Source organism: Pan troglodytes, chromosome 15 (assembly GCF_028858775.2).
Source record: "Pan troglodytes isolate AG18354 chromosome 15, NHGRI_mPanTro3-v2.0_pri, whole genome shotgun sequence".
Lineage (NCBI taxonomy): Eukaryota > Metazoa > Chordata > Mammalia > Primates > Hominidae > Pan > Pan troglodytes.
The window spans coordinates 48158403-48184298 of record NC_072413.2 but is presented as its reverse complement, the minus strand read 5'-3'; the positions used below and the strand labels follow the sequence as shown (position 1 = coordinate 48184298).

General features: G+C 37.0%; 1 protein-coding gene across 6 annotated transcripts in view; it reads left to right on the top strand.

The window, feature by feature from the left end:
* SOS2 (SOS Ras/Rho guanine nucleotide exchange factor 2) overlaps positions 1–25896 on the top strand; it is a 112833-nt gene that overhangs the window by 64186 nt on the left and 22751 nt on the right. For all 6 annotated transcript variants that reach the window (XM_016926049.4, XM_024348721.3, XM_063793337.1 and 3 more), the window contains 8 exons: positions 5837–5964; positions 7365–8020; positions 8797–8878; positions 10326–10448; positions 14379–14482; positions 17317–17539; positions 21938–22057; positions 22201–22363. In XM_016926049.4, the coding sequence (XP_016781538.2) occupies positions 5837–5964; positions 7365–8020; positions 8797–8878; positions 10326–10448; positions 14379–14482; positions 17317–17539; positions 21938–22057; positions 22201–22363 (1599 nt within the window). The remainder of the gene's footprint in view (positions 1–5836; positions 5965–7364; positions 8021–8796; positions 8879–10325; positions 10449–14378; positions 14483–17316; positions 17540–21937; positions 22058–22200; positions 22364–25896) is intronic.

Sequence of the window (25896 nt, the reverse complement as noted above, 5' to 3'; positions counted from 1 at the left end):
AATCCTCCCATCTCAGCTTCCTGAGTAGCTAGAACTACAAGAGCATGCCACCATACCCAGCTAATTTTTGTTTTTTTATTTTTTGTAGAGAAGGGGTTTTGTCATGTTGCCCAGGCTTGCTTTGTCATTCTTTTTGTGTGTGTGTGAGTATATTCATAACATAAAGAGCTTGCAATCTCTATTGAAAGAAATCTCTCAACTCTTAAAAAAGACCATAAAGAGGATTTTACTACATATTTACTTTTTCAGTACTGACATATGATTCAGGTACATATGAAAGAAAGTTAATAACAGTTAACTTTCTTACGTGTTTTTTTTTTAAAGTTAGTGTTTTTTTAAAAAAGCACGTAAAGAAATATGATCACGGGTTTTTTGTTTGTTTGTTTTGGGGTTTTTAGGTTATTTCTTTTTAGAGAGGGAGTCTCGCTATGTTGCCCAAGCTGATCTCAAACTTCTGGCCTCAAGTGATCCTCCTGCCTTGACCTTCCCAAGCGGAGAGATTACAGGCATGAGCCCGTGTGCCCAGCCTAGTCATAGGTTTTAATGGATTTAATTTCCCACCAAATTACCAACTCCACTCTGATGAAAATCTAGAGAGTTTATTACTAATAAAAAAGAATTGATTACATGTTTTATTTCACACCTAGACTGAACTCCTAGTACAGTGAATTAGAGACAAATTCATAATTTATTGAAATTCCCCTTGCTGTGGGCACATATGTCCATAGTAGATGTAGCATTTGGTAGGAGTTTCAAGAAAAGCAGGGTAAATATTTCAGTGAAGTCTCATACAGAGTTAAGAAAAAACTTACATGAAATATAAAATCTTGGACAGGATACACTTATAGACAACTAAGGATAATGATGAGTATCAGGTAGCAAGGAATATATTCTTCAGCTAGGTTCATAAGATATTACCCATTAAAGCTAGGCGCGGTGGGTCATGCTTGTAATCCTAGCACTTTAGGAGGCCAAGGAAGGTGGATTGCTGGAGCTCAGGAATTTGAGACCAGCCTGGGCAACATGGCCAAACCCCATCTCTACAAAAAATTCAAAAGTTAGCTGGGTGTGGTGGCAATGCCTGTAGTCCAAGCTACTCGGGGGTTGGGGGGTTAAGGCAGGAGGATCGCTTGAACCCGGGACATCGAGGATGCAGTGAGCCGAGATCGTGCCACTGCATTCCAGCCTAGTTGACAAAGTGAGACTTTATCTCAAAGAAAAAGAAAAGATATTACCCATTAATAAACAATCACTTTTATTTTTAATTTTAAGCATATATAGCAAGGGTATCTTTTCTCTTTGACCTCTTTTCCAGAGTACACTCATTTCATTTTATTTCTTAAACTCAGTAGTTATCCAGTTTGTTTTCAACATAGAAAGAATCCCTTTCAACTCAGTGGTCATCAGATTTAGACACAGACCAGTGTTTTGCGTAGCTGTGTCTGGTGTCATGGTAGAGCCACGGGGTATTAGTGTAGCAAAAAAGCAGAGACTTTGGGGTCAGAGCTCCTGGGTTTGGATATAAACTCTCCTATTTATATTGGGCAAATTACTTAATTTCTCTGTGCCTCATTTCCTTCATCTGTAACATATGATTATAGTACCTCGTGTTACAGAGTTGTAATAAAAATTAAATAAGCTAATGCATAAAACAGCGTGCACAGAGCAGAGCTCAAAAAACATTCATTATTGGTCTAAATACTTAACAAAATCATACAGTAGTCATTTATTCCAGTTACTTCTGACAACCACCTACTGGATACCTACCACATGCAGGTAAACTGAAAAGGAATAAAACATGTCCCTAGGCATTAAGATGTTCACAATTTAGTGAAGAAAATAGATGTCAAACAAATTACAATATTATAAGAGCCTAATAGAGGTAGTACTATGAGATCAATGAAGCAGGAGTTACTAGCTCTGCTTAGGGAAGGCAGAAAAAAATTCCTATTGATTTTTCCTTTGTTCAGTGAAGTAAAAAAAAAAATACATAATGGTTTTGGATATTCGTCCTACTGAGAGAGAGAACAGTGTGTGCGCGCGTGTGTGTGTCCTTATTTTTTTGCGGGAGTCATGAAAGACAAATGCTTAGGAACTCTCCAGAATAAAAGAGACAATAGAAACATGATAATTTAGTGCTTCACTGACCAGTTCCTGTTTTGGGGGAAAATATTACCTTAAAGGATATTATTAAAACAGTTGGCAAAATTGGAATATACACTATAGATTAGATTACGCAGTAGATTACTCGGTGTTAAATTTCCTGAAGTTGATCACTATACTGTGATTCTGTAAAAGAAAATCCTTGTTGTAAGATGAGCTATGAGAAATATTAAAGGAGTAAAGGAGAATGATACTATTTGAGAGTAATTTGTGATACATTTGACTTTTCCTTATATTCCAAAAACTACCACAAAACCATTCAGCCGTAGTCCCCCTTCCTCTGGAAGGAACTGAGTGGATAGTATCACAACTACTAAAAAAACGATCTGCACACACTGGCACACAGAATGATGAAGCATGTGACAAAATGTTAAAAATTGGTGATTCAGAGTATTACAGGAGTTATTTGTGTTACTTTTACAACTTTTCTATAAATTTGATATTTCAAAAGAAAAAATTTAAGAGGGAAAAGGCATAATCAGAAGGCATCTTCAAGAGGAAGCATTTCAACTGTATCCTAGTGGCTAAATTCACCAGGTGGATAAGGAGGTCAGAGACTGTTGTGTAGAAAGCGAATGGGGGCATGAAAGTACATTACTTGTTTGCACATAGTTCAAACAATTTTTCTTTTCTTTTTCTTTCTTTTTTTGGAGACAGAATCTCGCCTTATCACCCAGGCTGGAGTGCAGTGGTGCTATCTTGGCTTACTGCAATCTCCACCTCCTAGATTCAAGTGATTCTCATGCCTCAGCCTCCCGAGTAGCTGGGATTACAGGCATGCACCACCACGTCCAGCTAATTTTTTTTTGTATTTTTTATTTTTATTTTCATTTTTTTGTGGGGGACAGAGTCTCTCTCTGTCACCCAGACTGGAGTGTAATGGCACAATCTCAGCTCACTGTATTCTCTGCCTCCCATGCTTAGGTCATCCTCTCACCTCAGCCTCCCAAATAGCTGGGACTACATGTGCACATCACCATGCCCGGCTAATTTTTGTATTTTTTGTAGAGACAGGGTTTCTCCATGTGGTCAGGCTGGTCTTGAACTCCCGAGCTCAAGTGATCTGCCCGCCTTGGCCTCCCAGTATGTTGGGATAACAAGTGTGAGCCACCTTGCCTGGCCCAGTAATTTCTGTGTAAGATGTTTGGAACACATTCTTTTAAGTATCTGTAGAATATTAGTTGGATATTCATTAATATGATGTTTATCAAATCTCACTGCTGAAAATTCAAGAAATATTTAGCAAATTATCGGATTATTATGCCAAACAGAGCCGTTGTTTAATATACTTCCATTACCAGGAAATCCCACTCTAAATATCCTCAATTTTGTTCTCCTTTACAGCTTATAATTATTACATGGTTATTTAAAAATGACACGTGGAAGAGTTTGAGCAGCCTTAAGACCAAGTAGACAATGAAAATCATACCTTTTTGGTGGGATATCACTACTGGTGATAATTTAGATATTTGGATAAACAAAAACAAGAATAAAACAGTTCTAATTAAGCGTTTGATATCATCAACATTCATATTTATTAAAGAAATATTTTAGAGTGGAGCTGAGAAGACTTTCTGTAAGAAATCTTTAAAGCAGCAAAATAAGTGATTTTGCCAGTAACTTTCACCTGTAGAAGTCGGAATAACCAAGCACAGATCCTTTTTCAAACTTTCTATGATATTTTGACTTTGCTTCCATCCTTTCTATTGCTTAGTCTAGAGATTAAGGTATTACTTCTAATGATAGTCATTTACATTATTTATGTTGCTAATCTCTTGATGACAAGACCTCTACATGTGTCTTGAAATAAAATCAAATGGCTCTGTGCTTCATATAGAGACTAATTTCTAAGACATAAATAAAAGGTAATGGACAAAGTTGTCAAACAATAACCAGTTAGTTCTTTGCTGAGGAAAGGGAACTATTGCTGAATGCTTTTGAGATTGCTCTTGGAATATAAGGAAAATTTTAATTTATCACAAAATCTCTAATAAGTTAGTTTAAGATTGCCAAATAGATTTAAGTTTTTAAAAATTTTCTGAAGTGATCATAATTCCCCATATCCTTGCATAAATATATATTTATAAATACATAATATATATAATATCTATATGATGTTCCACTTTGAACTCTTCTTTCAAAAGATTAAAACAGTTTGAGGGCAGCCTGGGCAGCATAGTGAGACCCCATCTCTACAGAAAAATTAAAAAAAAAAAATTAGCCAAGCATGGTGGCACACATCTGTAGTTCTAGCTAGTTGGGAGGCTGAGATGGAAGGATCACTTGAGTCCAGGAGGTTGAGGCAAGGCTGCAGTGAGCCATGATCACCTCACTGTACTCCAGTTTGGGTGACAGAGTGAGACCCTGTCTCAAAAAAAAAAAAAAAATTCAAAACATTGGAGCACAATACAATACAATCTGAATTATTTATTATAAGTAAATTTGCTTTCTTTCTGAGAGTGAAATACAAGAGAACATTTTGGGGCAAATGAAATAGAACCAGAGTTTTAGGGATTAATAAGTCAGTTTCTAAATCTTCTAAAGGTTGAGATAGAATTAATTTTCATGGTTTCTTGACATTTCATATTGTAAAAAATAGCAGTGGAATCCTTTGAGAGATGCTGTTTACGGAAAAGTTTATGATAGATTGAAGTGTTATAAGTTAGTACACTTGATTATGTTATATAACAAAGATTTGTAAACTTGAAATTGCTAAAACAAAGTAATCATTAGAGAATATGAAATAGTTTATAGTTACTTATTTTCTCTATTCATAGTTGCTAATGAATAAAAGTAAGTTGTAAGCTTCATGCTTTAGATGTTTTAAACTTTTTAAATATGTTTGGAAAATATGGCCTGGCACAGTGGCTCACACTTGTAATTTCAACACTTTGGGAGGCAGAGATGGGAGGATAGCTTGAGTCCAGGAGTTTGGGACCAGCCTAGTGAGACCCTATCTCTACAAAAAATAAAAATAAAAAAATTAGCTGGATGTGGTGGCATGCAACTGTGGTCCCAGCTACTTGGGAAGCCTTATGCCCAGGAGATCGAGGCTGCAGTTAGCCCTGCCACTGTATTCCACCCTTGGTGATGGAGTGAGTAAGACCCTGTCTCAAAAAAATAAAAAATAAAAATAAAATGTCCGAATGGTTTTTACAGTTGCTTTTTTTTTCCTGATTACTATGCTCATGTTAGTTTATATCTGTATTGTGTTTATGTTTATAGAAAGAAGGTTGGGCCAGGCCTGGTGGCTCATACCTGTAATCCCAGCACTTTGGGAGGCAGAGGCAGAAGGATAGCTTGAGCAGGTGTTCAAGACCAGCCTGGGAGACATAGCGAGACCCTGTCTCTACAGAAATTTTAAAAATTAGCTGGGTGTGGTGGCATTCGCCTGTGGTCTCAGCTACTTGAGAGGCTGAGAGTGGAGGATCATTAGAACCCAGGAGCTCAAGGCCACAGTGAGTGAGATCCTGTTTCAAAAAAAAAAAAAAAAGAAAGAAAGAGGGTTGGTTTGAGAGGTCAGTAGGTATATATAAAATTATAGCTGTTTTTATTAAGTATATATAAAATTAACTTAGAGTTGATAATATTTGTTGCTGCTTTCTCTATTACTAGAAAGTTGGGGGAAGAATCAAACAATGCAGTTTTGATTTTTCTTTCTGTTTTTTCTTAGCAATTGAAAGCATGTAGTGAAGAACAAGAAGACAGAGAATGTTTGAACCAAGCTATTACTGCTCTCATGAATCTCCAAGGTAGCATGGACCGAATTTACAAGCAGTATTCACCTAGACGTCGACCTGGGTAATTCCAAAGTGTTGAAAATGTGAATGCCTCTGCTTACTTTGCTGTCTCTGATGCCTGGTTTTCAAAGAAGTGTGATTTATTGTGATAGTTACATTATTGAAAGTTGTGCTTGTCATACTTTTATATACTTTTATGTTGGTCTTTTACTCTCTTTTTTCCTTTTCCTTTCCTTTTTTTTTTTTTTTTTTGAGAAAGAGTCTCTCTTGCCCAGGCTGGAGTGCAGTGGTGTAATCTCAGCTCACTGCAACCTGCAACCTTAGCCTCCTGCGTTCCAGTGATTCTCCTGCCTTCGCCTCCCAAGTAACTGGGACTACAGGAGCCCACCACCATGCCCAGCTAATTTTTGTATTTTTAGTAGAGACGGGGTTTTACCACGTCGGCCAGACTGGTCTCAAACTCCTGACCTCAGCCTCCCAAAGTGCTCGGATTACAGGTGTGAGCCACTGCGCCCAGCCTTTTTTTCTTTTTTTTAAGAGACAGGGTCTCACTCTGTTGCCCAGGCTGGAGTGCAGTGATGTGATCTCAGCTCACAGCAGCCTCAACCTCCTGGGCTCAAGCAGTCCTCCTGCCTCAACCCTCTGGAGTAGCTGGGACTTGAGTAGCTGGGTGGCACATGCCAACATACCTGCCTAATTTTTGTATTTTTTGTTGAAATAGGGTTTTGCTATGTTGCCCAGGCTGGTCTTGAACTCCGGGGCTCAGGTGATCTGCCTGCTTTGGCCTCCCAGAGTGTTGAGATTGCAGGTCTGAGCCACTGCACCTGGCCAACCCAGCCTAGTCTTAAGATTAGCATTGTTGGCTGGGCGCGATGGCTCACGCCTATAATCCCAGCACTTCGGGAGTCCAAGGTGGGCAGATCGCCTGAGGTCAGGAGTTTGAGACCAGCCTGGCCAACATGGTGAAACCCCATTTCTACTAAAAATACAAAAATTAGCTGGGCGTGGTGGCAGGCACCTGTAATCCCAGCTACTCAGGAGGCTGAGGCAGGAGAATCACTTAAACCTGGGAGGGGGAGGTTGCAGTGAGCCAAGATCGTGCCATTGCATTCCAGCCTGGGGGACAAGAGCGAGACTTCGTCTCCAAAAAAAAAAAAAAAAAAAGATTAGCATTGTTATATTATTAGGATAGACTTAATAAATGTTTAAAAATATAATCTATGAAAGAAATTTAGGATTTTTTGTAATTTTAGTTCTTATAGAGCCGGTAGTACTTCTCTTTCATAGTAATGAAATTGAGGGCTGTATTATTTAGTGGCAAAGTTAGAACTAAATGCTGTGCGTAAAAGCTACTGTTTGGTTATTTAATATTTTACTCACTTGATTTGAGATGGTTTATGCTTGAAACCATTTGGGTTGCTAGCTATTGAATAAGCTATATTGTTTGTTTGTTTTTTCTAGAGATCCTGTTTGCCCTTTTTATAGTCACCAATTAAGAAGCAAACACCTGGCTATCAAAAAAATGAATGAAATTCAGAAAAATATTGATGGATGGGAAGGCAAAGATATTGGACAGTGTTGTAATGAATTCATTATGGAGGGACCATTGACAAGAATCGGTGCCAAACATGAACGGCATATTTTTCTGTTTGATGGCTTAATGATCAGTTGTAAACCTAATCATGGCCAGACTCGGCTTCCAGGTTACAGTAGTGCAGAATACAGGTTAAAAGAAAAATTTGTCATGAGGAAAATACAAATTTGTGATAAAGAAGATACTTGTGAGTACAAGCATGCATTTGAATTAGTATCCAAAGATGAGAACAGCATAATATTTGCTGCTAAGTCTGCTGAAGAAAAAAACAACTGGATGGCAGCCCTTATTTCTCTTCATTATCGTAGTACTCTAGATCGAATGTTAGATTCAGTATTATTGAAAGAAGAAAATGAGCAACCACTGAGATTACCAAGTCCTGAAGTATATCGTTTTGTAGTAAAAGACTCTGAGGAAAACATTGTTTTTGAAGACAACTTGCAAAGTAGAAGTGGCATCCCCATTATTAAAGGAGGAACTGTAGTGAAATTAATTGAAAGGTTAACATATCATATGTATGCAGGTATGTGAAACTCATTACAACTGCTGACCTAGGGCCTGGGATCCAAAAGCTTTTTAAGGATGCTCAAAAATATTTGAGGCTTGGGGAAAAAAATGGATTGCCTCCAAAATATAAAAATACTGCAAAAACAAAAGGAATAAATAAGAGAAGGTAAAAATGTAATATTGTTAACTTCATTAATTATTGAATAAATATTCATAAAATATGCATATTCATGAATTTTTTTTCTTTTTGAGACAGAGTCTTGCTCTGTTGCCCAGGCTGGAGTGCAGTGGCGCTATCTCTGCTCACTGCAAGCTCCGCCTCCTGGGTTCACGCCATTCTCCTGCCTCAGCCTCCCGAGTAGCTGGGACTATAGGCGCCCGCAACCATGCCTGGCTAATTTTTTTTTTCTGTATTTTTAGTAGAGATGGGGTTTCACCGTGTTAGCCAGGATGGTTTCGATCTCCTGACCTCGTGATCCGCCCACCTCGGCCTCCCAAAGTGCTAAGATTATAGGCGTGAGCCACCGCACCCAGCCATATTCATGAATTTCAAATTTGAAAACAATCCTCGCTTATTAAGGATATACCATAGTATATTCTCTATGTCAGTATTTCTCTATGTATGGCAGGGATACCATGGTATCCTGCCAGTACCATGATTGTTAGGAAAAGCCACAATCTGAGGAGCCAAAGTAAAAAGAAAAAGGGAGGAAGGCCTCCAAATATGGTACTTTGAGTTAATTAAACTGAATACATTAAACATGAAACCTATTTTATGCTCTGCCTTTTCAGATCCCAATTTTGTTCGTACTTTTCTTACCACATATCGTTCATTTTGTAAACCACAGGAATTGCTGAGCTTACTGATTGAACGGTAAGAAAAATGTGTATTTCAGTTATATTGACATTTTGTGAAAAATTAACTGTATTTTGTAAAGTGCCTAGTACCTAATAAATACTCAAGTTAATTATTGAACATATTTTATTTGGCATTAAATTGACAGTATTACTATTCTCTTCAAATGGAGTACTCCCTAAAATCTGTTTATAACACAGATCTTTTCAGCTCTTAGAAATATTTCAAGTGGTAATCAGAAAGACTAATTTAGAGGATGAAAGCACTATATTTTAATGAATATTGTTCTGTGTAATAAAATAATACTTTCTTAAAAGAGACTTTTCTACTTACCACTTTTTTTTTTTTTTTTGGACCGTAGACTACTTTGCCAAATACTTTCCACTTTTAAAACAAACTTGTTATGAAAACTTTCAAAACATATACAAGAGCAGATACAAGAATATAATAAACCCATTTATTCATCAACCACCTTCAGTAATTATCAACTCATTGTTTCCTCTGTTTCCCTACAAATTTAAACACCCCACCCCATGATTATTTTGAAGTAGATCCTAGACAACATAATTCATCTATAAATATTTTTCTATGTATCTCTAGAAAATACAGGATCATTTTTAATAATCAGATATCATTATTAAACCTAAAAAATCAGCAATTCCTTTATTATGATTAACTTTTAAAAATTAGTGTTGGGTTGAATTTGTTTTACCTAGTATTATAGTGGCATTTTAAATGTTTTATAGTTTAAAATGTAGAATCTGGACTCCAAAATGATTTTTAGTTTTACGTTTTAAAACTTACTAAAACTTATTATTATACCAAAGCTTATTAACTGTATTATCAAGATATAATTCTAGATCTCTATCACTATGTTGTTTTATCAAACTAAATTTACCAGACTGAGTCAGTGTAATGTGCTATGAAGATCTACTTAGTTGTTTCCATGTCCAGAATAAGGAAAGCACACATGTTAGACTTATAGTTTAGCTGTATTTCCTATGTTTGAGCAAGGTTTTTTATCTTTATCTTATCCACTTAGGTAAATTATTTAAATATTGTTAAATATTCGGTTTTGGCCCTCTCTTTGAATTTGTACTCATTTAAATAAATTTATTAGCCTACTTTCATTTTAATAATATAAATATTAAAGACATTGTTAGATAAGCAATTTCTGTCATGTTCTTTAAATTCCTTATGAATTCTTTCCTTGGGTCTTTTCCCTGGACCTTTTCTGTATTATCAGTGCTAAAAGACAAAACTTTAGTTTTTATAAAAGTAAGAATACAAAACGTCAGTTTTGTATAGCCAAAGGACAGTTTTTTGTAGTATATCATACCTCAAGGGAAGTTTAACAGTAATCCACTTTTCGTGGAAGTGGTAGGAAAGAAGGTTGCTTGCTGTTTTCCTCCTTGTATTTTCACTATGTATGAACGGATTTTTCTCCTTTTGCTTTTCTTCTTAGGTTTGAAATTCCAGAGCCAGAACCTACTGATGCAGACAAATTGGCAATAGAGAAAGGCGAGCAGCCAATCAGTGCAGACCTTAAAAGATTTCGCAAGGAATATGTCCAACCAGTACAACTTAGGTTTGGCTTGAATATTTTATATATATATATACACATATATATATACACACACACACACACACATATTTTATGTGTCAGTTTTCAATATATAGTTAACACAAAAGCTCTCAGCTTTTAATTCAAATATAGGGAATATTTTTAACTTCACAGCAGTTAAGTTAAACTAAAAGAGTTCTTTCTCAGTGAAGCTATTCTTAAATACCCTGAAGAAATTCAAATATTTAAATATCCTATGTTTGCATCACATATCTCTGGCATGTGATATGTTATGCTTACATATCAGGATACCTATTTTTTATTGTAAGTAAAAATTATAAAATTTCATGTGAGCTTGCCTGCTGTCAACCTTTTTTCACACTTTTTTCCTTCATTTCTCTTTGCGATCATACAGTAATCCTGGCTTTTTTTACAATTTATAATATTTGTGGAAGTTCTAGCCCTTTTCCCACTTATCTCTCACAAAATATATAGACATTTGTTACTTTAATTGCAATAATTTCTAAAAATGTGTTTGATTATAGAAGCTTCCAGTTAATAAATACTACTGTGTGCCAGGGATTACCCTAAATGCTTTATCTTTTTTATCTCATTCTTACAACATGATTACTATTCCTACTTTATATATAAGGAAATGAAACCTAGCAAGATGAAGTAATTTGAGCTAAGTTATGTAAAGGGAGTGGCAGGACAAGATTCAGACTCATGTCTGACTTTCTTTGCGTGTGTGTGTGTGTGTGTGTGTGTGTGTACGTACGTACCACTAAGCATTGAAAATTGGAAGCGCCTTCGATTAGCCCTCTTTACAGTCCAAGTAACGTGTGTGTGTGTGTGTGTGTGTGTGTGTGTGTGTACGTACCACTAAGCATTGAAAATTGGAAGCGCCTTCGATTAGCCCTCTTTACAGTCCAAGTAACCAAAGTATTATCTTCCCCCTTCCATTGGAAACCAAGTTATCTTATTAATTATATGTAATCTAAATTTTTTTTCTCTCTAAATTTCAAGTTTCCTTGATTACTGTTGACCAATAAATTGTAATTTTGGAACTGAGTATATTAGTTATTTATTTCCCAGGATAATTGCCACAAACAAATGCAGTTTTAGAAGAATGATAGTGCTCCCAGCTATATGTCTTTCACCAAAACTTTTAACGTCATTCTTTGTATAAGAAGATGAGATTATTTATGTATCAGCAATAAATAAGTAATTCTTTTCTACTAGCTGTGATGCATTTGTACTTATCTACAATCACATTAAATCCCTTGATATGACACATACATTTATGAGGTTGCTATTGGGTGGGGTAGGGGGTGGGAGTATAATCTTCGATTCTCAGTCATATAAGCTCTTTATGTATTTCTAAGCATTTGCTGTGTTCTCAGTCCTGTACTTATAACTATGCTAAGTACAAAAATAACATAGACTGTCATGATATTATGGCTTTATTGGGGACTTTACTGGGGGAAAAAGACACATGAAACAGTTATATATTGTTCTACTTGGAGTGCTTAAGTGACTTAGAAAAATACATCCCTATACAATTTCAGGAATAGCAAAGATTAGGCCAGAGTAATTAGGGAAGGCATCTTGGAGAAGGTAAAATCTGAGACTGCCCCTAAAGGACGTATAGGCTTTAGATGGGTAGAAAGGTGACTGTAGGTGTTCAGGGTCATGAGAAATAGTATGAACAAAGACAAGAAGGCAGAAATGAGAATGGTGTGCTGAGGACACAGATAAGGACATTGACCTGAGAGGAATGTAGGCATTATATTGCAAGTAGTAGATGAGATTACCTATATGGAATTGGATGGAGTGGAAAACTGTGAAATCCAAGCCAAGTTATTAAACCTGTTATATAAATATTGAAAGATTTCTAGTAAAATGGGTGGTAGTAATTTTTCTAACATTTTATTATGAAAAATTTTAACATACAGCAAAACTGAGAATTTTACAATGAACACCCATAAACCCACCACCTAGATAGGTATTCACCTATTCATATCTATTCATTTATGTGTTCATTTATCATTCATCTATCAGTTCATTTTTTTGTATGAATTTTGAAGTACACTCCTTAAATACTTCAACTTGTATGTCATTAACAGTTCAGTGTTTGTTTTTCTTTTGTTCTAAAATGTGCATATAATTAAATACATTTTTTTCTTGCTGCCACTGAAGACAGAAAATACACACATCTTAAGTGTACTTTTGTTGAGTTTTAACAAATACATGTATCTCCATAATCCAAACGCCTTTCAAGATATCAAATGTTACTACACCCCAGAAAGTTCCCTTATGTTCCTTCTCATCAGTTTTTGTTCCCACTGCCCAAGGCAGTGTTCCAATTTCTCCCTCCATAGATTAGTTTTACCTGTTTTAGAGTCTTAATAAATGCATTCTTAAAAACTCAATTTTGTGTCTTCTTTCACTCAACATGCTTTTGAATTTGTATCAGTGGTTTATTTTATTGCGAGGTTTGTTTTATTATATGAATATACCAGTTTATTCATTTTTCCCATTGAAAGATACATGGGCTTTTTCTCGTTTTTTATTATTATGAATAAAGCCGCTATGAACTTTATCTTACCTGTCTTACTGTGAATATTTTTCACTTTTCTTGGGTAACCAACTCAGAGTGGAGTGGCTGGGTCAGAAGGTATGTGTATGTTTAGTTTTGAAAGAAACTGCCAAAACTTCCCAAACATTCTCACCAACAATGTTCTAGTTGCTTCATATTCTCACCAGTGTTTAGTAATGTCAGTCTTTGTGCCTTAGCCATACTGCTGGATGTAGTGGTATTTCATTCATACTTATTTTGTGGAGAATCTGTTCAAATCCTCTAATTTTTATTGAGATACTTGTCTCTTTATTACTGAGTTGTAGGAGTAAATTGGGTAGGACTGAATGCCAGTCCTTTGTCAGATAAACATTTTGCAAATATTTTCTCTCCATGGCTTGCCTACTAGTTTCCTTCCTTCCCTTTCCTTTTCCCTTCTTCCTCTTCCATTTCCCTTCTCTTCCCTCTCCCCTTGTCTTTCCTTTCCTTTCCATTTGCATAGTTGATTAAATCTCTCTTTGCAAGGTTATAGGTAATCATTTTTGTGATACTGTAAAACAAAACAGTTCTATTTTTGTCTTTTGAAATGAAATAAGAGACTGTAGTATATGTGTAGATTACATAGAAATTTGATGATAGGCTGGGTGCAGCGGCTCACGCCTATAATCCCAGCACTTTGGGAGGCTGAGGTGGGCGGATCACCTGAGATCAGGAGTTCGAGACCAGCCTGGCCAACATGGTAAAACGTTGTCTCTACTAAAAGTACAAAAATTAGCCCAGCATGGTGGCGGGCGCCTATAATCCCAGCTACTTGGGAGGCTGAGGTAGGAGAATCACTTGAACCTGGGAGTTGGAGGTTGTAGTGAGCTGAGATCGCACCATTGCACTCCAGTCTGGGCAACAAGAGCAAAATTCCTTCTCAAAAAAAGAAAGAAATTTGATGATAGCACTTGCATTTAGAACCAGATACAGTACATCTTAGTTGGTTTTCCATTTTAAGTGAAAAAGTACCAAAATTTAAATCTTAAAAATGCTTTTTATGAACTTAAAATAGCTTTTGTAATATAGAGCATAAGTTTTCTACATATGAATAAAGGGTACTTTTCCTTAACATAAATGGGAAGCACAGAAACCACTATTTTTATGCTTATAAATATTTTAAAAGTATACATTTTATTAATAAATAATACACAGTTTGGAGACCTACTCTCCTTTTGTCATTGAAGCATTTAAGGTATTAATTAAATACAGATTAGAGAGTCTTTGAGTATTATGTTGACCCTTGTATATAAAGCTATCATCATGGCATTAGAGAAGGAAGAAGTGTAATTGAACACTTATGTTTCACTAAAATGTGTTTCTTTCCATTTTATCAGGATCTTAAATGTATTTCGGCATTGGGTTGAACATCATTTTTATGACTTTGAAAGAGACTTGGAATTGCTTGAAAGACTAGAATCCTTCATTTCAAGTGTAAGAGGTATATTATATAAAGGTTGGATTGAATCTTATATTGAACATGAGTTTATGTTCAAATTTGTGTGACTTTAAGAAACTAAAACATTTCTCTCTCTTTTTTTTTTTTTGAAACAGAGCTTTGCTTTGTTGTCCAGGCTGGAGTGCAGTGGTGCCATCTCAGCTCACTGCAACCTCCGCCTCCCAGGTTCAAGTGATTCTCCTGCCTCAGCCTCCCAAGTAGCTGGGACTACAGGCACATGACATCACGCCTGGCTAATTTTTGTATTTTTAGTACAGATGGTATTTCACCACGTTGGCCAGGCTGGTCTTGAACTCCTGACCTCAGATGATCCACCTGCCTCAGCTTCCCAAAGTGCTGGGATTACAGGCATGAGCCACCATGCCTGGCCAGCATTTTTCATTTTTAAAAAGCTGAAATAACATTTGGAATGTTTTTTATAGACAGCAAGAAACTCATATATGTTTAGAATCATCTGAGGTCTCAGAACTTTGCCTTTTCAAGTTTTTGAGGAGAATATTTCTTTTAAAGAAGTCAAAAGTTCTTTTTAATAAATTTAAGCTATTTAATTTTATCTCATTGCAAGATTGCCATTTCTTCAACTGAATAAAAATATGTGTAATTTTATGTTTTCTTACTTTCTTTAATCTTATTCTTTTAATGATTAACAGCTTTCTTATAATATTCACATCTTCTGGAAATGTTTTTGGTATATTTCTGAAATCTGAAAGAGAGGAGTTTTCTACTTTAAGTTTCAGAATCATAGCCCAAGAAATGAAACCCTAGGCCATGAACATTTAAACAAATGTGTCATCAAATGTATATTATTGAGTCAAGAACATTTATGTTTTATCTGACATTATAGGGCATTACAAATACTATAACAAGTGTAACTTATTTCGTGTTCTACTTGTTCTTTAAGGGGAATATTATTTAAAGTTAAGAATGTTATTCCTTTGTTTCTACTTTGAGATGTTTATGATACATTTTTATGTGTGCCTTAAAATTTTCATAATACTACATTTTCAAGTTGTATTCTAGGCCAGTGCAATGGCTCACACCTAGAATATCCCAGCACTTTGGGAGGCAGAGGCAGGCTGATTGCTTGAGCCCAGAAGTTTGAGACAAGTCTGGGCAAAATGGCAAAACCCAGTCTCTACAAAAAATATGAAAATTAGCCAAGCATGGTGGCATGTGCCTGTAGTCCCAGCTACTCGGGAGGCTGAGGTGAAGCGATCACTTTTAAGCCCAGAGCTCGAGGCTGCAGTGACCCGAAATTGCGACACTGCACACAAGCCTGGGCAGAGTGAGACCCTGTCTCAAAACAAACAAAAAACAAAAATTTATATTCTAAATGAGAATACTGGATTAGACACAATCTAAGAAGCTTCTAAAATACACGCACACATTAGAATAAATTAAGTAAATGGTTATGTTAATGTCCAAAGTTCTTTTCTATACTAGTTATACTTCAGAATAACCAAATAGTTCCTGAGGAAAAGTTTATTTTTGTGGAAGTATTTCAACTAGTAAGTGAAGAAGGAATGGTAGAATATCACATTTCTCAGTTCCTAGTAAAATAATAAACCTAGGGAATTATCATGACTGGATGGGTACTATCACAAAAAGGTAACTAGACATTATATGCCTCCTGTTAGAAGTATTCTTGGCAAGTATTTGTGTCATAAAATTAATCCTGAATCAGACCAAGTCACTATATCTCTGCTTTACAGAAAATATAGAGGACAGAAAAACATGGCAAATGACAATTTCTTCCACAAAGTGCAAGCAAAAATATGCAATAAAGCAGTAACCTGTAGATTAAAGGAGACTTGAGACACATTGACTCAGTGCAATATGTGCAATCTTGTTCAGATCCCTTTTCAAACTAAATATAAGAAAATATGGCCAGGCACAGTGGCTCATGCCTGTAATCCCAACACTTTGGGAGGCCAAGGCAGGCAGATCACTTGAGCCCAGGAGTTCAAGACCAGCTTGGGCAACATGGATAAACCCTATTTCTACTAAAAATACAAAAATTAGGCCAGGCGCGGTGGCTCACGCCTGTAATCCCAGCACTTTGAGAGGCCGAGGCAGGCAGATCACGAGGTCAGGAGTTCGAGACCAGCCTGGCCAACATGGTGAAACCCTGTCTGTACTAAAAATACAACAAAATTAGCCAAGCATGGTAGTGTGCGCCTATAATCCCAGCTACTCAGGAGGCTGAGGCAGGAGAATCGCTTGAACCCGGGAGGTGGAGGTTGCAGTGAGCCGAGATCACGCCATTATTCTCCAGCCTGGGTGACAAAGTGGGACTCCATCTCAAAAAAAATACAAAAATTAGCCAGGCGTGGTGGTATGTGCAGTCCCAGCTAGTCGGGAGGCTGAGGTGGGAGGATCACTTGAGCCCGCAACATGGAAGTTGCAATAAGCTGAGATTGTGCCACTGCACTCCAACCTGGGCCACAGAGCAAGACCCTGTCTCAAAAAAAAAAAAAAAAAAAAAAGGAAAATAATCAGAGAAATGTGAACAGTGACAAAATACTTGAAGATAACAATGTATTAAGAAGTTGTCAGTTTTATGTGTGATAATGGTATTGTGGTTATTACTTTAAAGAGTGTTTTAAAGGTGCTTAAATATGAATGAAATACGATGTCTCGCATTTGTTTCAGAATAACCTAGGAAGTGACGGGATGGCATGAGTAGGGTTAGAGAAAATAAAAATTGGCCATGAGTTGGTAATTGTTGAGGCTGGGTGAAAGTTAAGGATTAAATGAAGATTTGCAGCCATGTCTGTCAAGTAAAAGACATTTTTCTTTATGTGTTCTTTTTCCAGGGAAAGCTATGAAAAAATGGGTAGAGTCAATCGCTAAGATCATCAGGAGGAAGAAGCAAGCTCAGGCAAATGGAATAAGCCATAATATTACCTTTGAAAGTCCACCTCCACCAATTGAATGGCATATCAGCAAACCAGGACAGTTTGAAACATTTGATCTCATGACACTTCATCCAATAGAAATTGCACGTCAGCTGACACTTTTGGAGTCTGATCTCTACAGGTAGACAATTAATGTTAATGTCTTGCTTTATTTTTAAGAATCTTGAACATTACCTATTTTCAAAACATTTTGCACATTATTCATGAGTGCTTAAAAATACCTCATCTACTCTCATGGGCTTAGAGGAAAGGTCATAGCACGGTTTTTAACTAGTCTGCCCTGCAAGTAAAAGTCTTATGTCTAGACTGGGGACTAGCAATCCATTACAAGAGGAATGGCAGGAAGATTTTCAGGTCCACCACCCCTCTTCAACTCCTAATACCTTCTCACCTTGGTTTAGTTTGAGGTCAGTCAGTCAAGTCAGTTAGTATGGATGCTAGGCCCTTAGCAGCTAAGTGAATAGAATATTGTGTGAGATAGGTTTTCTTTTCTCATTTACAGCTCAGGCTGTTGCGAAGGGTACAGGCCTTGCATGTAACAGCTCTCTGTCGAAAAATGTCACTATCATTATCATTCCATCAAAAACTTTTTCTACACCAACCTCTCTGTTTTCCCCTCCTCCCAATCCTTCCCAGCCACTAATACCTGCAGTTCTACTCTCTACTTCCATGAGTTCATTTTTTTTTTAGTTTTCATATATGAGTGGGAACATGTTATATTTTTCTTTCTGTGTCTGATTTATTTTGCTTAACATAAGGTCCTCCGGGCTCATCCATGTTGCCTTGAACGACAGGCTTTCATTCTTTTTTTATGGCCGAATAGTGTTCCATTGTGTATATATACCACATTTTCTTTATTCATTAATCTGTTGATTCCATATCATAGCTATTGTGAGTAGTATAGAAGCCTCAATTTAAAATATAAATATGCTTGGCTGGGTATGATGGCTCATGCCTGTAATCCCAGCACTTAGGAGGCCAAGGTGGGCAGATCGCTTGAGACCAGGAGTTCAAGACCAGCCTGAGCAACATGGCAAACTCCGTCATACAAAAACTACAAAAAATAGCCAGGCATGGTGGCTCGGGCCTGTAGTGCCCCTGTAGTCCCAGTTGCCCAGGAGGCTGAGGTGGGAAGGTCACTTAAAGTCGAGGCTGCAGTGAGCCAAGATTGTGCCACTGCACTCCAGCTTGAGTGACAGAGTGAGACCCTATCTCTAAAATAAAAATATTTTCACAGAGTTATCCTGATTAGCAGCCAATTTTTAAATAAAGATTACACAGGGAAAAGCAAGAATGTATAAAATTTAGTGCTAATAGGTAATATAGTAAGGTACCTTTACTATATTATGTTTACTTTATGTTCTTTAGAATTTGCCTAGTTTGCACTGGCCATGCCATTCAGAACCAGACTTTTAGCACACCCACCAGAAGTTGTCAACATCTGACTCAAAATGTTATGTTATATTTTAAGTAATTTAGAATCCAGGTAGCTTTGTTTATGTTGTGGGATTTGTGATAAGTAGAAATGAAGGGACTTGTTACTTGAGGTAAAAAAAGCAAATAGTACTGCATCATGTTTTTTCTCACAATGTAATTGTTTTACGTGAATGGACATCAGAAAAAAAGCACTTCACTTCATGTGGACCTACTTTCAGGACATAGAAAAATACCTAATATTGACTTCATTTGTAAACTAAATTTTTTTTTTTTTTTTTGAGATGGAGTCTTGCTCTGTCACCCAGGCTGGAGTGCAGTTGTGCAATCTCGGCTCACTGCAACCTGTGCCTCCCAAGTTCAAGTGATTCTCATGCCTCAACCTCCCGAGTAGCTGGGATTACAGGTGTGTGCCACCATGTCCGGCTTTTTTATATTTTTAGTAGAGATGGGGTTTCACCATGTTGGCCACAGTGGTCACGAACTCCTGACCTCCAGTGATCCACCCACCTCAGCCTCCCAAAGTGCTGGGATTACAGGCATGAGCCACTGCACCCAGCTTTGTAAACTAAATTTCTGGTGAAATAATAGAGCCACTTTAAGAAAACATTTCAGAAACTGTTAGCAAGTACTTATTTATACACAAATCTACTGATTAAAAAATATTTTTTTAATGAATAACCAAGTCTGTAGGCCATTGATGGCAATGCCACCGGTCAATTAAAAAGAAAAAAAAGAGATAGGGTCTCACTGTGTTGCCCAGGCTGGCCTTGAACTCCTGGCCTCAGGCAGTCCTCCTGCCTTGGCCTCCCAGGTGCTGGGATTACAGGTGTGAGCCATGTACTTGACCAATTTTTAAATTGTGTATTCTGACTCACTGTATACAATGTTTTAATCTGCTCTTCTGTCTGAATTTTAATTAAATACTCAGGCATTCAAAAATTATAGGAAATAATATAATGAATATTCATGAACAACAAAAACATTTTAGATAAAATTGAAATCCTTTGCATAATTCTCCCAAATCTTATTGCTCTCTTTCCCCTAAGAAATCACTACCACCCTGAATTTGATGTTTACTATTTCTCTTTATATTTTTATAATTTATAAACATACACGGAGATTCATAAACAACGTATAGCATTGTTGTGCACTTTTTTTTTTTTTTTTTTTCAGAAACAGGGTCTCACTCTGTTGCCCAGGCTGGAGTGCAGTGGCACAATCATAGCTCACTGTAGCCTTGAACTCCTGGGCTCAAGCAATCCTCCTGCCTCAGCCTCTCGAGTAGCTAGAACTACAGGCACGCACCACCATACCTGGCTAATTTTTTAAAAAAAATTTCATAGAGATGAGGTCTTGCTATGTTGCCCAGGATGGTCTTGATCTTGGCCTCAAGTTGTCCTCCCACCTCAACCTCCCAAAACGCCAGGATTACAGGTGTGAGCTACAGTGCCCAATTGGTTTTTTGTTGATGTTGTTGTTTGTTTGTTTGTTTAAGATGGGGTCTCACTCTGTCACCCAGGCTGGGATGCAGTGGCATGATCATAGCTCATTGCAGCCCCAGACTCTAGGCTCAAGCAGTCTTCCCACCTCAGTCTCTCAGTAGCAGGAACTGCAGGGAGGAACTACTGTGCCTGTTTTTTTTTTGTTTTATTTTTTTGAGATAGGATCTCATTATGATTGCCCAGGATAGTCTCAAACCCTTTGCCTCAATCAATCCTTCCGCTTCATCCTCCCAAGTAGCTGGGATTATAGGTGCGCACCACTGCACCTCAGCTTGTTTTGCACATTTTTTAAACTGCATATACTTATGTATCATTCTGCAACATGCTTTTTACTTAAATCATTTTTGGCATTTGTTCAAGTCAATGAATACAGTTCTAGTTAGCTTATTTTAGATGCTGTGTAGTGTTCCATTATATTTATACTCCACAATTTATCCAGTCTCTGGATGATGAGCCTCTATTCACTCTTGCAAATAATGCTTCACTGAATATTCTTGTAAACGTTTTCTTATAACTTTGTTTTTTGTTTGTTTGTTTTGAGACAGAGTCTCACTCTGTTGCCCAGGCTGGAGTGCAGTGGCATGATCTCAGCTCACTGCAACCCTCTGCTTCCTGGGTTCAAGCGATTCTCCTGCCTCAGCCTCCCAAGTAGCTGGGACTACAGGCATGCACTACTACGCCCGGCTAATTTCTTTGTATTTTTAGTAGAGATGGGGTTTCGCCTTGTTGGCCAGGCTGTTCTTAAACTCCTGACCTCAAGTGATCTGCCCGCCTCAGCCTCCCAAAGTGCTGGGATTACAGGCATGAGCTGCTGCACCTGGCTCTTATAAATTTGTGTAAGAGTTTATCTAGGATATATGCATACTTAAGAGTCGAATTGCTGAGTCATCCGGTATGTATCTCTTCAGTACTATGAGATCTTGCCAAATTGTTTTACAAAATGGTTGTATCAATTTTTACTTCCCTATTGGTGTTCCTGTTTTATTATATTTTTATCCATTTGGAATTATCAGACTTTTTTTTTCTTTTCTTTTCTTTTTTTGGAGACAGAGCTTTGCTCTTGTTGCCCATGCTGGAGTGCAGTGGTGCGATCTCGGCTCACCACAACCTCCATCTCCCGGGTTTAAGCGATTCTCCTGCCTCAGCCTCCCAAGTAGCTGGGATTACAGGCAGGTGCCACCATGCCCGGCTAATTTTGTATTTTAGTAGAGATGGGGTTTTTCCATGATGGTCAGGCTGGTCTCGAACTCCTGACCTCAGGTGATCCATCCGCCTCGGCCTCCCAAAGCGCTGGGATTACAGGCATGAGCCACCACGCCTGGCCTTGAGTTATCAGACTTTTGTTCATCTAATGAGTAAAATGGGATTTCATTGTAGTTTTATGTTATTTTCCCTGAGTAAGGGATAAAATGTGTTTTCGTGTTTGTAGCTATTTGGGTCTATTCCTCTCTGAATTACTTGTTCATATATGTGTTCATCTATCTTTTGGGTTAATTGTCTTTTTCTTATTAAGTTTTAGAAGATCTTTAAGTGATACAAATCCTTTATAGGTTAAGTTGCACTGATTTTTAATTCCACAGGAAAGTTCAACCGTCTGAACTTGTAGGGAGTGTGTGGACCAAAGAAGATAAAGAAATAAATTCTCCAAATTTATTAAAAATGATTCGCCATACCACAAATCTCACCCTCTGGTTTGAAAAGTAAGTTTTAATTTACTCTTACTCCCTCCTAATAGCCATAATATTAAGTCATATTTAAGTAAAATTCTGGCTACTCATAATTATCTTGTTTTCTAAGTGAGGTGAAGAAACTTTTCTAAGCCATGAATTTTTGTTGTTGTTAGATGCATTGTGGAAGCAGAAAATTTTGAAGAACGGGTGGCAGTACTAAGTAGAATTATAGAAATTCTGCAAGTTTTTCAAGATTTGAATAATTTCAATGGCGTATTGGAGATAGTCAGTGCAGTAAATTCAGTATCAGTATACAGACTAGACCATACCTTTGAGGTAAGTTTTAGGCTTAACTTTTTCATTTTTCTCGGGGATGATAAAATTAGCATAAAAGAAATTTCATCTATCATCTGTCTTTTTTATTAAATTCTTTGTAAATTCATCCTTGCTTCGTAAATATGATATAAATATATTAGAAAATATGTTGATATATTAGTTAATATATGAATATGATATATAATATGTGAATCCTAGGCTTATATTAGAAAATATATCAATATTCAATAAACAATATGAGACTTGCACTGCCGTGTAATGTACTTAACCTAAATGTAATGAAGTTCCAAGTGGATTTATTCAATAACACATTGATTGATAGTCTCAAATGACAAAGGATTTTAAATATAAAAATACAAGTAATGTCTTAATTACCTTTAGATAGTCAACAATAGTATAACACGGGAAGAACTATTTCAAAAACTTAAATTTGGCCAGGCGTGGTGGCTTACGCCTGTAATCCCAGCACTTTAGGAGGCTGAGACGGGTCGATCACCTGAGCTCAGGAGTTCGAAACCAACCTGGACAATGCGGCGAAACCCCATCTCTACTAAAAATACAAAAATTAGCTGGGCATGGTGGCGCACGCCTGTTATCCCAGCTACTTGGGAGGCTGAGACAGGAGAATTGCTTGAACTCAGGAGGCAGCATTTGCAGTGAGCTGAGATCACACCACTGCACTCCAGGCTGGGCGACAGAGTGAGACTCAGTCTCAAAAAATTAAAAAATATGTATATTTTTTAAATTATAAAATATGTGTTTAACATGTACTATTGAAAATTCAGGAGATATAGAAAATAGGAAGATATTTTGCATATATATTTTAATAACAAAATTGAGATTATGTTGTGCATAGATTTTTATGGCCTTTTTCTCATAAACAGTTTTCTATTTTTTTATTAGCTTATCTTCAGAAACAAGATTTTAATGGCATCAAGGTTTTCTATCATGGATAAATCATAATTTATTCCAACAGTAGATTGTGGGACAATTAAGTTATTTCTGATTTTTTTCTGTGATAATTTATCATGGAATATTCATATGTAGAAGTCTTTTTAAGAGCTTGATTATTTCCCTAGAAATAATCTAGGGGTGGAAATCCTGGGTCTGAGTATTTATATACTTTAAGACTTTAAATACTTTTGCCAAGGTGTTTTGTAGCAGGATACGATAAATGCCCCTTGGTATTATGTATTATATTAAAAGCTTTTGGCCAGGTGTGGGGGCTCTCACCTGTAATCCCAACACTTTGGGAGGCAGAGACAGGAGGATCACTTGAGCCCAGGAGTTTGAGACCAGCCTGGGCAACATAGGGAGACCACATCTCTACAAAAAAAAAAAAAAAAATTAGCCAGGCTTGGTATTGCATGCCTCTGGGGGGGGCAGAAATCGCACTGCATTTTTAAATTGTATGTTAAAAAATAACTAGTGAGGCTGGGCTCAGTGGCTCACCTGTAATCCTAGCACTTTGGGAGGCTGAGGCGGGTGGATCACCTGAGGTCAGGAGTTCGATACCAGCCTGGCTAACATGATGAAACCCCATCTCTACTAAAAGTACAAAAATTAGCCAGGCATGGTGGTATGTGCTGGTTTGCAATCCCAGCTACTCAGGAGGCTGAGGCAGGGGTATCGCTTGAACCTGGCTGGTGGAGGTTGCAGTGAGCCAAGATTGCCCCACTGCACTCCAGCCTGGGCAACAGAGTGAAACTTGTTCTCAAAATAAATAATAACTAGTGAGGTTGAATATGTATTTATTGGGTACTTTATGATTTATATATTCATTGCCTCTCTCATTTTTGGGGGAGGGTGTTTTCATTTTGTTGATTTTTTTTTTTTTTTTTTCCTAAAGAGTCAAGCTTGCTCTGTCGCCCAGGCTGGAGTGCCAGTGGCATGATCATAGCCCACTGCAGTCTCGAACTCCTGGGCTCAAGGGATCGTCCTGTCCCAGCCTCTTGAGTAGCTGCGATTACAGGCATTAGTCAGCATGTCCAGCTGCATTTTATTCATTTATATGGATTTTTCATATATTAAAGATATTAAAACTTAGACTGTACATATATTCTCATTTCTGTTTGTCTTTTATCTGCTTTTTAATTTAAAAAATGTATAATGCTTTGACATAAGGAAGTTTTATCATTTTTATTTAGTTGCACATATCAGTCTCTTCACTTATGGTTTCTTCCTTTGCTTTTGTACCTGGAAAGACTTTTTTTAAGTAAAGGATAACAAGTTAGAAACTCAGCCATATAAATACTGCTTTTGGGAATGTGCGTTTTTACAATCTTTCTGGAAAGCAGTCTAACAATATATGTTAAAATTAAAAATATGCATACTCTTAGGACCCAGAATTGCAAAGAAATAAATGCACCAGAGTATAAAGTTATATGTACAAAGATATAGTTACTGCAGCATTAGTTGTAGTAGCAGAAAACAGGAAACAACGTGAATGTCTATCAATAAGAGAATGATTAAATACATCCTCTTATACCTATATTGTAGAATATTGTTCAGCTATACAACAAAGTGAATGGGATCTATGTGTATTGTTGTGGAAGAACATTTGTGATATTTCAGCAGGGGAAAAGCTTCAGAATGACTATAATATTATTCCATTTTAGTATCACAAAGCAGAGCAAACCCCAAACCTCTAAGTGGAACTGGATAAGTATTGAGAATAATGTGGGAGGATACATACTCCTCTTTTAACATTATTATTATTTTTTTTTTTAGTGGGTTGTTATTAGAGGGGAATAGAGGAGAAACTGCTTTATACATATATTTTTCTGTTTGGGTGTTTGCATTTTATTGATTTGTATGAACTTTATATGTTAAAGATATTAATACTTAGTCAAATATTATGAAATAGGCCGGGGGCAGTGGCTCATGCCTGTAATCCCAACACTTTGGGAGGCTGAGGTGGGTGGATCACATGAGGCCAGGAGTTTGAGACCAGCCTGGCCAACATGATGAAACCCCGTCTTTACTAAAAATATAAAAATTACCCAGGCATGCTGGCGGGCGCCTGTAATCCCAGCTACTTGGGAGGCTAAGGCAGGAGAATCACTTGAACCCGGGAGGCAGAGGTTCCAGTGAGCCAAGATCGCACCACTGCACTCCAGCCTGTGCGACAGAGCAAGATTCCATCTCAAAAAAAAAAAAAAGAAATATTAATGTATTTAATAAATGTGTCATAAATTGAATGCCTATATATGTAGGCCTTTTGTTGGTCTCTCTGTTCTGTTCCTTTGATCTATTTGATCACTCTTGTGCCAGTGCCACTTGTCTAAACTATCATAACTTTATAGTAGTCCTTGATAGAGAAGAGTAGGGCAAATCCTCGCCAATCTTACTCTTTTTCAGGAGGAACGTATTCTTGGTTCTTTGTTCTCCTGTATACATTTTAGAATCAATTTAAGCTCCATTTTTTTAAATTGGCATTTTGATAGGAGTTGCATTGGCTCTCTAAATCCAATTACAGATTAGTGAAGAACTGACATTTTTATAGTAACAAGTCTTTTCAGCTGTGAACATCG